Source organism: Amblyomma americanum, chromosome 4 (genome assembly GCF_052857255.1).
Source record: "Amblyomma americanum isolate KBUSLIRL-KWMA chromosome 4, ASM5285725v1, whole genome shotgun sequence".
NCBI classification, from domain to species: Eukaryota; Metazoa; Arthropoda; class Arachnida; order Ixodida; family Ixodidae; genus Amblyomma; species Amblyomma americanum.
In genome coordinates, this window is record NC_135500.1 from 82,707,569 (window position 1) to 82,720,515 (window position 12,947).

Consider the following 12,947-nt stretch of genomic DNA (forward strand, 5'->3'; position numbering starts at 1 on the left):
TGTGCTGAAGGCACACGTGCACTGGTGAGAAAATGGCTGTTCAGCAAGCTCTTGCAGCAAAGCACATGGAGGTGCCATACTGGCTGATGTTTACATAACTGCACCAGTCATTTTGCTTCAGTGATGTTTTCACACTCTTCACCCATTGGTGACTCCAAGCATACTTGCGAGAAGTAACTCTTTGGCGCTTGGCTATGTTGTTACGGCACACAGCTGAATGAGCTGCTTCTTATTGGCCTGTGCCATGTTTGTAGACCAAGAGGCATTCACTGTGCAGCCACGCTGCTTTGTTTCGTGGAATGCATTCGGTTGTGAGTAGCTGTTAGCTCCTACACCGTCTTGGAGGCTGATTCAGAACACTATTGTAGACTGTTACACAGGTTTGTTCTAGCTATCTTTACATTTAAGGGGAGACGCGGGTCTTGAAATGGAAATTTTTATAATTAAAGATATATTAATGAAATTGGGTGCACATACAGTCAAACCCACTTATAACAATACCGGTTATAACAATATATCGGATGTAACAATGGTCAGTCATGGCACCGTCAGCTTTACAATGTGTTCTATGGTAAAATAAACCGCTTATAGCAATGCTGTCATAGCACATATTGGTTATAACAATTAATTAATGGTCATTGAGTGTCAACCTTGAAAGAAACAAAAACATGGAGACACTGCAAACACGCCAGTCAAACCACGCTTACAGCGCAAAAGCGTGCACGTGTGGAGCCGACCGACGGACCGAGCCGGCACAGCGACGCAGAGAAAGTGAAAGAACCCATGACGCATACTCGGAAGACACCGTGTGGACCGAGGATCCTTGCATATCGCGGCGACGCAGGGAGGAGAAATGATGGATGCATTCCCTCTTGCAACCAGGCAGAGAAGAAAGTAGGGAGCTTTGGTGTAGCAGTTCGGTTAATTCAAACGGGCTCCCGAAGGGAGGCTGTGTCCAGGTATGACTGGCATGGCAAGCGATTATCCAAATAGCCCGGCACAAACCTGAATTCTATGCTGCAGGGTCATCTGTGTACCTCAATGTGCATGCAGCTGTAGGCACGATGACAAACATATCGTCACGTCTTGAAGTCAGTTAGACCGCATAGTTTTGGTTTAGAAAAGAGCAAGCCCATATCAGCCAGCTAACTGAGCCCAGCCGCGCGCCGTTTCAGGCACCGATTGGTGCGAGCGCTTTCTTCCACATGGTTTTTTTCTCTTCGGTTTTTCCAGTGCGCCAAAACAGCGCGCTCTTCATGTGCTGTTCACTGTTTGTGAAGTGATGCCTCCTCACATACAATGCTGCCGCTTGTGAGGGATGTGGCGCAGTAGTGGTGGAGTTCCAGTGGTACTGCATCACGCTATGAAGGTTGCCGGAGGCCTTTGAGCAGTTCTGCTTCGACGCTACCGACTTTATGCATGCAGTATTTATGAAAATGTGAAAAATAATCGTTGTCGCGCCGTTCTCATTCTCCAGTCTTTCACCAGATAAATATACGATGATGCAAGCAGTTCTTGTTATCTTTTCGGGATCATTCAGTACTTCGAACATTTTTTCTGGTCCCCTGAAGTTTGAAATAATGGCCTACTACAGGCATTAAAACAATTGAGCCTCTGCAGGCCTTTCCTGTCATTAAATGCTGTAAAGTTCGTCATGTTTACTTTTTATCGGCACAACCCTGTTATAACATTTATTGGTTATAACAATGGTATTTCTGTGGGACTTCAATATTGTTATAAGTGGGTTTTACTGTATGTGTTTCTTCTTCCTGTTTTCGAAAATACAATTAGTTTCAATACATCTCAATTAGTTCTCATAATATATGAAAATAACTAAAGCCTTATTAGATAGCTAAATTCTTACGGGTCATTAAGACACTTTCTTTCAGCATTTTTTTTTTTTGATTGAAATGGAGCCACAGCCAAAGACCTGCCATGTGGAGCTATGCTAATTATACTGTTTTTGTCATAGATCATCTATAAAAATATTCAATTATGTTTAAGTACCATAACTATGAAATATACCGTAAAAACCGGACTATAGGTCGGACCGGAATATAGGTCGACCCCCTAACTAACCAATTCTAAAAATGAAAAAGATCTTTTTCAATGGGAAAAGTACCGAAAGACATCCTTACTTTGAAACAAATGCGACTCGAGAGGTTGCACAATGGTGACAGTATTTAATTTCATTTAAATGCTGCTTGTATGTACACCCGGCAAAATTTTTAACAATATCGCGCACCAATCGGCCCGCGTGTTTGTTTCTGGCACAGGCAAGTACGGCGCCGTAGAGCAAAGCCCTCCTCTTCATGAATCGCCGCAACCAGCATGGCGAGCCTTTGAGTTGCGCCCTCGTGAGTCTAGAGGCACGCGCGATCTCTGCCGCTTTCACGCGGATGCATTCGGCAGTCACAGGCAGCGATCTTGCTCGCAGCGCAACGTTTCCTTTCTATTCTCGACACACTACGGTCTGCCCACGAAATGATGTTTTCTTCTGGTTGCTGCAAGTTGTAATACGCAGCTTCTGCCTCCGCCAGTACTGAATGCTCTTTTCGGATACTCCAAATTCGCGCTGTGCCGCCAGGTTCCCGTGAGCTTCCTCGTACTCAGTCGTGTTTTTCTTGAAGGCGACGGTAAATTGCCGTTAGCTTCCGCTTTGCATCTACTGAAACGCAAAATGGCGGCACTGCTGCTGATGGCGATGGAGGCTGCTGACTTCATCCACCCATTGTTGCAAGACTTCCGTATTTTTTTCCGCCAATGACCGGTATATAAGACGGGGGTCGACTTTTCACCATGGTTTTTTGAAAAAAAGTTCGACCTATATTCCGGTTTTTACGGTAGTTAGATGACATTATGGTTCACAAAAATTATAAACTTCAAATCAGCCAAAAAAATAGTATAGCTCCACAGTTTAGTTTTTTTTAATTCAACGGTATAAGATTAATTGAAATTACACGATAATAACATAATAAAAATTTCCATAAATCTAGTCACGTTGACAGAAAACACAAAGCTGAGAAAATCGAATTTTGAAGTGAGTGCGCCAGCTATTTGGAGGTCGTTGTAGAGGCCTCAAAAAGCAGTGGATAGCGAACGTTCCAAAATTATTTCATGGCAGTGAGTAATACCAGTATGTCAGGAAAGGGCCCCAATTTTTGAAACAAAACAAGATGACTGCCATCGGGACGTGGTTGTGGGGAGTGATGGGCTCGTGGGGAGTGATGGCATTTGGCCCATTTCCCCTCTTCGTAGGAGCGAAATGTAATTTTTTATTAATTTGACGTCGAATTAGGCTTCGCAGCTTTTTAGCCAGATACTTTAGAGTGTATAATCCCATTTTTGCGAAATCATTTTTGCAAAATCGAAATTTTTCACTTTTCTGATCATTTCAAGACCCGCGTCTCCCTTTAAACGTGTCTGCCTTGCATAGTAACATTGAATGCCTCTGGATGAGTGAGGCTGGCTTCATTCAGCTGCCGGTCTGCCACTCCCAGGGGACATGATGACGCTGCTAATGAAGAAGGACACTTTGTCGGAAGAGTGCACGCAGTTCTACATTGCGGAGACGGCCCTGGCCATAGACTCCATCCACAAGCTGGGCTTCATCCATCGTGACATCAAGCCAGACAACCTGCTGCTGGACGCCAGGGTGAGTTAGGGGGTCTGGCAGCAGCCATTCTCTGCCCAGCTGCTTTGGTTGTTCACTTCTTTTGTGTGCCCATATCTGTGCACTCTTGGTGGCAAGCATTGACTTGAGGAGGTTATTCCCCTTGTACCGGCTAGCATGACATCACAGGAGGTGGCAGATGGAAGGGGATTTAACCACGGCTTAATCGGTCAATGCTATTGGCTGGAAGGCCTCCTTGAGGGGCATCTGCCACTTTGTTCTTGAGTTGTATCTAACTATAAAATTGATAATGATGCACCAACTTTCAGTGTGGAAATGCATTCTCAGCTTCCACCCCGCATGTTCCAAGTGCGCAAAAGAGTCTTGGCATCGTGTGTACTGCATGGATCCTAAACCATCCGTGGAATGGCACCACAACTCGACGGTCTAGCATTCACCATACGCTCCACAGATAGCAGCACTATGGTCATTTGCACAGTTAATTGCACGTATGTTTGCAACCTGCAGAATAATGTCACTTTTGATTACAGAAGGAATAGGTGAGCGTGACGAGGACACTTTGTTGGCTGCTGAACTCACATTTATCCGCAAAGGACCAAAAGTGCCTTGATGATATACAAAACCAACAAGCTAATGCAGCGAGAAAAGCCACATTAGGATATGTTTTGCAGTAGGGGAAACACAGCGCCGAACACTCTGTGACAAGCGGTTGAGCCACAATGTTCATATGAAGATTCGTAAAGACGTGGAATTGGGGGCACATAGGTCACCGGTTTGAGTCCCTGCCACGAGCTAGGTTCTAACTTCACTAGTAAGTTTATGCTGTACGAAATGCTGAATCTTATGATACCATCCAGAACATTCTACAGCGTACGGTTGGCCCACAAATTTTACACTAATGTTGGAACTAAGTGGCTCGAGTTCGACGCCTGCAGGACGGGGAGATATATATATACGGGATCGACGTAGTGGAGTTTTGGATTGTGGTTTTGAGCATGAGTTGTGGTTTTGAGACTCGTGTAGCTGATGGCTGCTGCGAAACTAAGCTGTCCTGCATTGTTGGAGATGGGGCTGCAGGTTTTTGGTCAAGCCTGCTGTTGCACACACATAAGAGGTGAGCGGGCAAGCTTGTAACATGTAGGGCTATTTTGATGGTTGCCTGCCATATCAGTGTTACCTGGATGTGGCTTCCCTTTGGGTAGCCGTTTGCATTAACCAGTGAGACTTAAAGCACCCGAATTAATGAGCGTCCAACTCCATGGGCTTACAATGGGCATTGGCTGACACTGTGCCAGATATTTGAACTACCCGGATTTCCGAATTAAAAGAGGTAGAATTAATGAGCTTTTCTTGTATTGGATGGGGTTATCATTGATTTGTCAGTGGTTTTCTAGAATGCGAGGAATCTTGGCACACTGTGTGTACTTCTTGCCACTGTGATAACATCAAGAAAAGAAGGTGCTTTCATTTTTGATCACAAATACAGGGTATTCCACAATTAAACACGCACCGTAGAATGCTTCTCTGAGCTTCGAGCTCAAATTTCGTACAGAAATAGTATTTGGTCGGCAGAATTGCTTTGTGCTACATTTGTTTGGGGTACTTGCCTGAATCAATCAAAAATGTCAGATACAGTAAAATCCCGCTACAGTGAATGCCGCGACAGCGAAATTTCCGCCACAATGAAGTATTTCCGATTCCCTGTCAGCATACCATACAAGGCAATGCAATTATTTTTCCCCACAACGAACAATTTTCGGAGCGAGGTTTCACGTCAACGAAATTTTTCCGAGTGAGCAACTGATATTTTTTTCGCACTTCCACACATGCCTCTATTTCGTTTTAGGCTTCGCCAAACACGGCTGCCGTAGACAGTTTGCACTTTCAATAGCGTAGCTGACATTCGATGGAGAATTGGAATTAATGTGCAGTCATGTACACATAAAGATGCGATGTGACGCACGACTGCCTGCAATGATTTTTCCGACGGCCCAGACTCCACGCTTGTGAACTGCGGTCATTGGTGCAAGGCAGCTTTTGACTTTTTCACTTGCTCTGCTGATGAAGGCGTAACGGAAATGAGTTCTACAGCGTTCATTTCAGTCTGAAGCAATCATGTCAACGAAAATCGGTGAAAATGTTAAACATTATATAACTGGTGGCTAGTTCCAGAGCGCTTTTTTCGAGGTTTCTTTGCGGAGCACGTTAGGTCTAAGCGTTAGGCTTAGCAAGCGGTGTGCAACGATCCACTGTTGCCCAGTGTGCCGGTGGGTGGCACATCGTTGCAAGAAGCCTGACACCGGCTTGGCCACTCTTGTCTCACTTTTGCACCGCCAGTGAGCATCATGATAGTTTTGCATTTTGGGTGTGGTGCACTCTGGCACTGACAGAATACAGCCACTGCGAGTGTCGGTGGATCTTGGCGGATGTCTCAACAGAACGACACTCTGTAAACGTAAAATGTCTTCGAAGAATCGGAGCAACTGCATTTCTGGCACGTCGTCTAAAAGATAGATTTCGACGTGAATGTGACCGCTACTCAACGCGCAGCGCACGGGTGCACGCGTGCTAACTCCATGCTGAAATGCCTCCAGGCAGCGTGGTCAAAGTACGGGTTCTCGCATGACGAAAGCAAGGGTGCTTTTAAAATGCTTTTGGAAAAAAATATTAGTCTTGATAGCAAATGTAGCAGGTGCGTTTAGTACGCGATTTCAAGATTTTCAGAGTGCCATGAAAATCACCACGACACCGATTTTGAAATGGCGAAAGATCAAAATTGACAAATTTTTGTAAAATAAATGGTGTTCACGAACTATCCGGTCCAATTTGTCAATGTTGCGGGCCGATTTCATGACAAGAAGCTTCCACTTCAACGAAATTTTTCGCGGTTCCCGTGAATTTTGTTGAAGTGGGATTGGACGGTATTCATATCGTCTGCAGCGATGACAAAATGAAAAAGGCTGCTTTTTCAGCGATTGCACCAGGGGTGTCATCTCGTTTGTTGCCCTTGGAGATTCGGCAAAAAGGGAGGTAAGGGTGTTTTTTTTTTTCTTCGAGAGGTTTGAAGACGCTTTTTCATGAATGACTTGAATTTTAGTGCAGTTATAGTCAAGCAAATTCATAAAGCAGTTGAAACAGCATCTTCAAACCTCTCGCAAAACATCCCCACCCCTCTTCTTTTTGCAGAATCTCCATGGCTGACAAATGAGATGGCGCCGCTGGTCCAATCGTTGAGATAGGGCTTTTTTCGCTTTGTTGTTGCCATAGCCGATGCGAATATCTTACATTTTTCATTGATTCAAGCGAGTACTGCAAAAAAATGTAGCATAAAATAATTCCGCCGATCAAATGTCATTTCTGTGCGAAAGTTGAGCTCAAACAATTCACCTGTTTAGCTGAGAGAAGCATTCTGTGGTGCGCGTTTAATTACAGAACAGTCTGTAGGTTCTCGTATCCACGTTGGCAGCCTCATTTGCCTGCTTTGGATTGCATCACAGAACACCTAGTGATCTTGCTCAAGATGCTGCCACATCAGTAGGCTCCAGTGGGGTGGAGGCCTGCCATCTTTTTTATTGGAAGGTACCCTGGTATGCAAAATGCTCTCATTGCAGCTCACAGTGCGAAGTTTGCAGTGCCAGGCACACGTGCCTGCCTCGTGGTCGTGATGCATGGGATTCATTGTTCGCTCTGTTGCCTGCATGTGTATTCCAGGGGCACATAAAGCTCTCGGACTTTGGGCTGTGCACGGGCCTGAAAAAATCTCACCGGACGGAATTCTACCGGGACCTCTCACAAGCCAAGCCATCGGATTTCAGTGAGTGCCCCCTCCTGTGCTTCCTGAGGCATAGCACAGTAGGGTATTTGGTACTAAGAATCACCATAACTATGTGTGCTGGAACAAATGAGACTCAAGCCCTATCAATCATCTGCCATTCTGTTTTCTTTGCCTTCAATTCAAGTTTTGTCACTGCTCATTTTTTTCTTGTGGGCACGAGCTTGTATGCGGCAAGTGTTTTGACTCTGTGGCCCTCGTTAACTGCTTTTGAGTGTCTGATGTGCTTGGAGTTTGGTCTGTGTTCAATTGTGTGATGTCCTGTAGATTAAAAGATGCGTGGAAATTGCTGCCACAACTAATGACTTTTCTCTAGTTCTTACTTCGACTGTTTTTTGAAGCAGCAAAACTAAATTTTGTCTCAAAATCCAAGGAGTAAAATTGCATAAATGTAGTGCCAATGTGTTTGTGAACGTGCAAAAAAGCGCGCGAGCGTAGCAGTTCTGCTCCTTTTGTCCCGAGATGATGTCCAACTTTGCATATGGCCACTCGAGGCCATATGCAATGAACAACACCTTGCTTGATGCCACTGGCAATGATGATGGTGAGTGCTGCCGTACATTACAAAGTGGCAGTTTGCAAGTTTTGCTGATGGTGCTGCCACCTGTTAGTGCGTTAGCACTTATAGTGGGCATTCCCCACATTTAGCCATTGTGTGCTTGTCTGTCTGTTAGTTTGTCAACAGATTGTGGGCAACATGCCCAAGCGTGTGTGCGCACATTCGTGCATGCATGTATGTGTGCATGCATGCGTGTGTATATACACACACACACATACCTCGCAGCCTGCCTACCATGGCAGGTGGCAGTTAATCACAAGAGGTTGCTTGGGAAGAGCAAAAGTCTCATCGATGGCAGCACCTGCCATATCATCGCAGGGCAGTGGCGCATTGCTTAACCGCTGTGCCACTGCACTGGGAGTGGTATGAGGACTCCCAGGGATGTGTGAATGTAAAATAGAGATTGATCAATTTCGCATATACTACAGTCAAAACTCTCTTATAGCAATATCGGTTAGAACAACATATTGGACGTAACAATGGTCAATCGCGGCACTGTCAACTTTACCATGTGTTGTTGTATGGTAAAATAAACTGCTTATAGGAATGCTGTCATAGCACATAATCGGTTATAACAATTCAATCTGGTCAGTGAAAGTCAACCTTGAAACAAACAAAAGCATGGAGACACTGCAACCATAGCAGCCAAATGGCGCTTAGAGTGCAAAAGCGCGCGTGAATGGAGCCGACCGACGGACCGAGCCAGTGCAGCGACACAGAGAAAGTGAGAGAATCCGTGACATGCAGTTGAGGATGCCAGGCACACCAAGGTTCCTTGCATATCGCGGTGACGCAGGAAGGAGAAACAATGGATGCGTTCCCCCTTGCAACCAGGCAGAGAAGAAAGTAGGGAGCCTTGGTGGAGCTGTCCATTATTAACGTTTCTGTGGGGTGAGCTGCTCGCAGAAAACGAGCCAGTGTGTTTTTTCTTTTTTTCCATTCTGCGCGACGACTGGCAGCGAGAAAGGCGAGAGCCCATGTGCTGTCTCATCTTCTCCTGTTTTTCGGTAACATTGTGGATTACGCTTGCTCCAAGGGCAGGCGTTACTTCGTCAGGCGAGCTGCTGGCACTGTTGGGTTGCTGCGCCAGCCACATGCGCCATGCATACTCTCAATCAGTCGGTCCAGTGCACGTGCATTGCTAGCATGGTTTTTCCCGTTTGCTGTCATCGTTCCCTCGGTTCTGCAAGCTTCTTGGATTTCCAGTCAAGAATTGCTTCTGGAAGCGGGCGCGTTGCCAGTGACATGGAGGCGCGCGAAACTCCTGCCGGTGCAGTGATGACGGTGCTTTGGTAATCAGTGATGATTGCGGCATGTCGAGTCGAAGAATTCTTTCACACTGACGATGCAGTCATGAGAAATGAAGACCTCACCGACGAGGCGACCATGGCAGCTGTCACCTCCAGCTGTTGTCCAGTCTTTCACCAGATAAATATACCACGATGCATGTGGTTCTTGTTGTCTTTTTCAGGATAATAAATAATTCTAACATTTCTCCCGGTCCCCTGATGTTCAAATTAACGAGCTTTTGCAGGCATTATAACGACCAACCTCCTGCAGGTCTTTCCTGTCGGTTAATGGAGGTTTAACGTCCCAAAGCGACTCTGAGGTCTTTCCTGTCATTAAATGCTCTAAAGTCTGACTAAAGTCTGTCATCTTTACTTTTTATCGGCAAAACCCTGTTATAACAATTATCGGTTATAACAATGGTATTTGCATGCCACTTCAATAATGTTATAAGTGGGTTTGACTGTATGGGCATTAACTTAATATCGCTACCCAGCGACTTCCACCCGTGAACTCTGAACGTGAACACTGGAACCGAAGTGAAAACCAATGTGCTAACACACTTAATTCACATTTCGCCTAACTGCGCAAATTGACCATCATTTTTTTTTAAAATTAGAATTCAGGGGCAGGCTCGTAATGATGTCCTATAGTCTGATACAATTAAAAAAATGACTTTTACAGTCAATGTTGTCAGCTGATTCTCATGAACCTGCTAGCGTGGGCAGCGTGACAATGCAGGGATTGGCTTTACAATACAACGAGGGTACTATCCCCTCGACACTTCGACACTTGGTAATTTGGACTTTCCCACTCCCTACAAGTCCGAATTAATGAAGTTTTACTGTAGTTAGGCTGATGATGATGATTTTACTGCTGCACCCAAGTTCTTCTTGAAGTTTCCACAATGTTCCTTTGGTGGAGAGATTGCACTGTGCAGATAAGCTGACTACAGTGGTTTCCAACGGTGCATTACTTGCAGCATGCTGGAGGCACGCGTTCATGTCAGGGTGGCAGCATCAAAGAAACGATGTGCCGAACACCACTTTCTCTTTCTTTTATGCATTGTTTGGTTCAGGAAACCATAGTTTTTCTGTGGCATTGTTTTATGATGAAGAATTCTTTCATTAGTTCCATGAATTTTATCTCAATGTGTTTTATCATTAATGCTCCCAGAATGCTCAGCTGTCTCAGGTCCATGGCTTGGATACATATTGTGCCCCTGTCACAGTAGTGACATAACTGGCAACTGCCAAGAGGTAATTGTTCTCATTCTTGCTTGCAGCATCAAATCCAATGGACTCCAAACGGCGAGCAGAGAGTTGGAAAAAGAACCGGCGGCAGCTGGTATGTCTGGCCTTCATGCATTATTTTTCGAGTCAGCAGTGAATTGCTGTGTTGTGGGAAAACATTGGTGCAGTAATTGAGAGAACAAAAGATGTAAGCAGCACATTGTCATTGGTGTTGCATTGTCCCTGCGTGCATGCATGCGGTGCTGTAGTGATGGCAATGTCTGCTAAGCGGGTTATGTACATGGCCAAAAACTTGGGGACTAAGGTTTTGCAAACCCTGAAGGCACTGAAGGAGGGCATCTCCCATGAGGAGATGATGCGCCGGTTTGACGTTTGACCCTGGTTTGACCGCGGGAACTTCTGTAAAAATCAGGGGCAAATTTTGGAAGGTTTCGAAAACGAAAAGTTTCATGCAGCTCACAAGTTTATGCGAACCGCAGCACACCTTAAACTGGAAGAAGCGTTGTTCCACTGGATTGGTGCTGCTCAGGATGTGTAGCTCCCACTACTTGCGCCATTTAATTTGTGAGCAAGCAGAAAGCTATGCCTTCTGCATGAACACTGATTCCTTTAAAACGTTGGAGGGCTGGCTTGCGTTCTTTATGGAAAGACATGGTCTGGTATGCAAGACCGTGTGCGGAGAGAGAGGTGCTGTGGATGAAAAAGTCGTCAAGGGCTGACAGGATGTCAAACCTTAGGAACACATTGCAGCTTATGACCCAAACTATGTTTGCAACACGGATGAGACGCACTGTTTTTTAAAGTGCTGCCTGACAAGACGATTACCTTCAAGGGGGGACCCTTGCACTGCGGGAAGAGGAATAAGGTGCGTGTGACCGTGCGTTAGTGGCCAACTTGAGGGGCACGGAGTGTCTTTTTCTTCTTGTCATCGGGGAGGCACTCAAACCAAGATGTTTTTATAGTCCTGTCGACTACCATGCAAATCAGAAGGCACGGATAGCTTCTGAAATGTTTCGCTACTGGCTGCAAGAGCTGGACCAGTGGACCAAGAAACATAAGGTGTTGTTAGTAGCAGACAACTGCACCGCATGCATGTTTCTAATCTCCAGGTGATCACACTTGTATACCTACCGCTGAAGATGACCACTGCCCTGCAGCTTAGGGACCAACACATCATCCAGTATGAAAAAAAAAAAATTGTAAACAACTTTTGGAGAGTATGCTTTTCTTCATGGGCAAAAAACAACCCCACAGTGTAACACTCCTGAGCGCAATGCACATTTTGGCACAGATGTGGACCAACATGCTGGCAGCAGTAGTGACAAACTGCTTATATCTAACTTATAGTGTCATGATAAAAGACTCTGGACTTTGAAACATTTTGCTATGGGTACGTGGTCCTTGCCTGGAAGAGAATAGTTCCTGTGCTCGCTGTCTCGGCACAGCTGTCTGCCTCCCAAGCACCTTGTTGGTTCCCCTACGCATATTTGGGATGAAAAGACTGGGCTCAGGGCAGTTCTGCAAAGATATACCGTACTATCTGAGCTCGTGCAGTGTAGAATGCCCAGCAACAATATGAGCTTGCGATAATATGTAATAATCTGGAGGGTTGGCTGTTAGTGTTATGCATGCACGTATGTGAAACACAGTCACTGTATGCCAATCAGTGGAAAATGTCAGGCCTGCAATTAAAGCACCTCCCTTTAGTTCTAACACTTCTTTATTCAAGCCAGTTGTTTGTTTCCCTTGATGTTTGAATTATTGTGTTTCCACTGTACAAACAAAATGGCAACTTGGCTTTTGGTGGTGGTGTAGGAGGAAATGCTAGTTAGGCCTGAAAAATTGTGTGGTCAGCTGCGATTAATCTGAAATTTCAGTTGCAGTTATACATTGGCTTTACAGAGTGTGTGATGGCACCATGTTAAATTTTCAAAAAATTCAGTGCGGTCAAAATTTTTCTGTCCAAAAATTTGTCCAAAAGTTAGATTGGTGACTGTAGCATCCATTGTATATTACCAGTGGAGTTATGCATAAATGCCCTCTTAACAGCTTGCTCATGTGTGCTTCAACTTGCTCATGCGGAATGATATTAAGGTTTGCTTAATGCAGCGCATTCCATATTTGTCGGTCTAGGTTTTAAAAAATTCTTTGCTCAAACTACAGTCAAACCCGGATATATTGATCTCGAAGAGGATCTCAAAATAGTTCAGTATAGTGAAAATTCGATACATAAAATATGGCAGGTTATGAGGTTATCTGCAGCTTAGAAGCAAGAATGTTATGCACCCATGCTAATGATGCGTTTCTCGCACCGATGTGCGGGCTGGCAGCGCAGGGCTTGCTAGGCATTGCTAGGCCTAACCTGCCACGCATCGAAGCAGA

General features: G+C 45.2%; 1 protein-coding gene across 5 annotated transcripts in view; it reads left to right on the forward strand.

The window, feature by feature from the left end:
• The window catches only part of trc (Serine/threonine-protein kinase tricornered), an 87,661-nt gene that overhangs the window by 63,495 nt on the left and 11,219 nt on the right, over positions 1 to 12,947 (forward strand). For all 5 annotated transcript variants that reach the window (XM_077661170.1, XM_077661167.1, XM_077661171.1 and 2 more), the window contains exons 5-7: positions 3,501 to 3,655; positions 7,346 to 7,448; positions 10,598 to 10,659. In XM_077661170.1, coding sequence (XP_077517296.1) covers positions 3,501 to 3,655; positions 7,346 to 7,448; positions 10,598 to 10,659 — 320 coding nt within the window. The remainder of the gene's footprint in view (positions 1 to 3,500; positions 3,656 to 7,345; positions 7,449 to 10,597; positions 10,660 to 12,947) is intronic.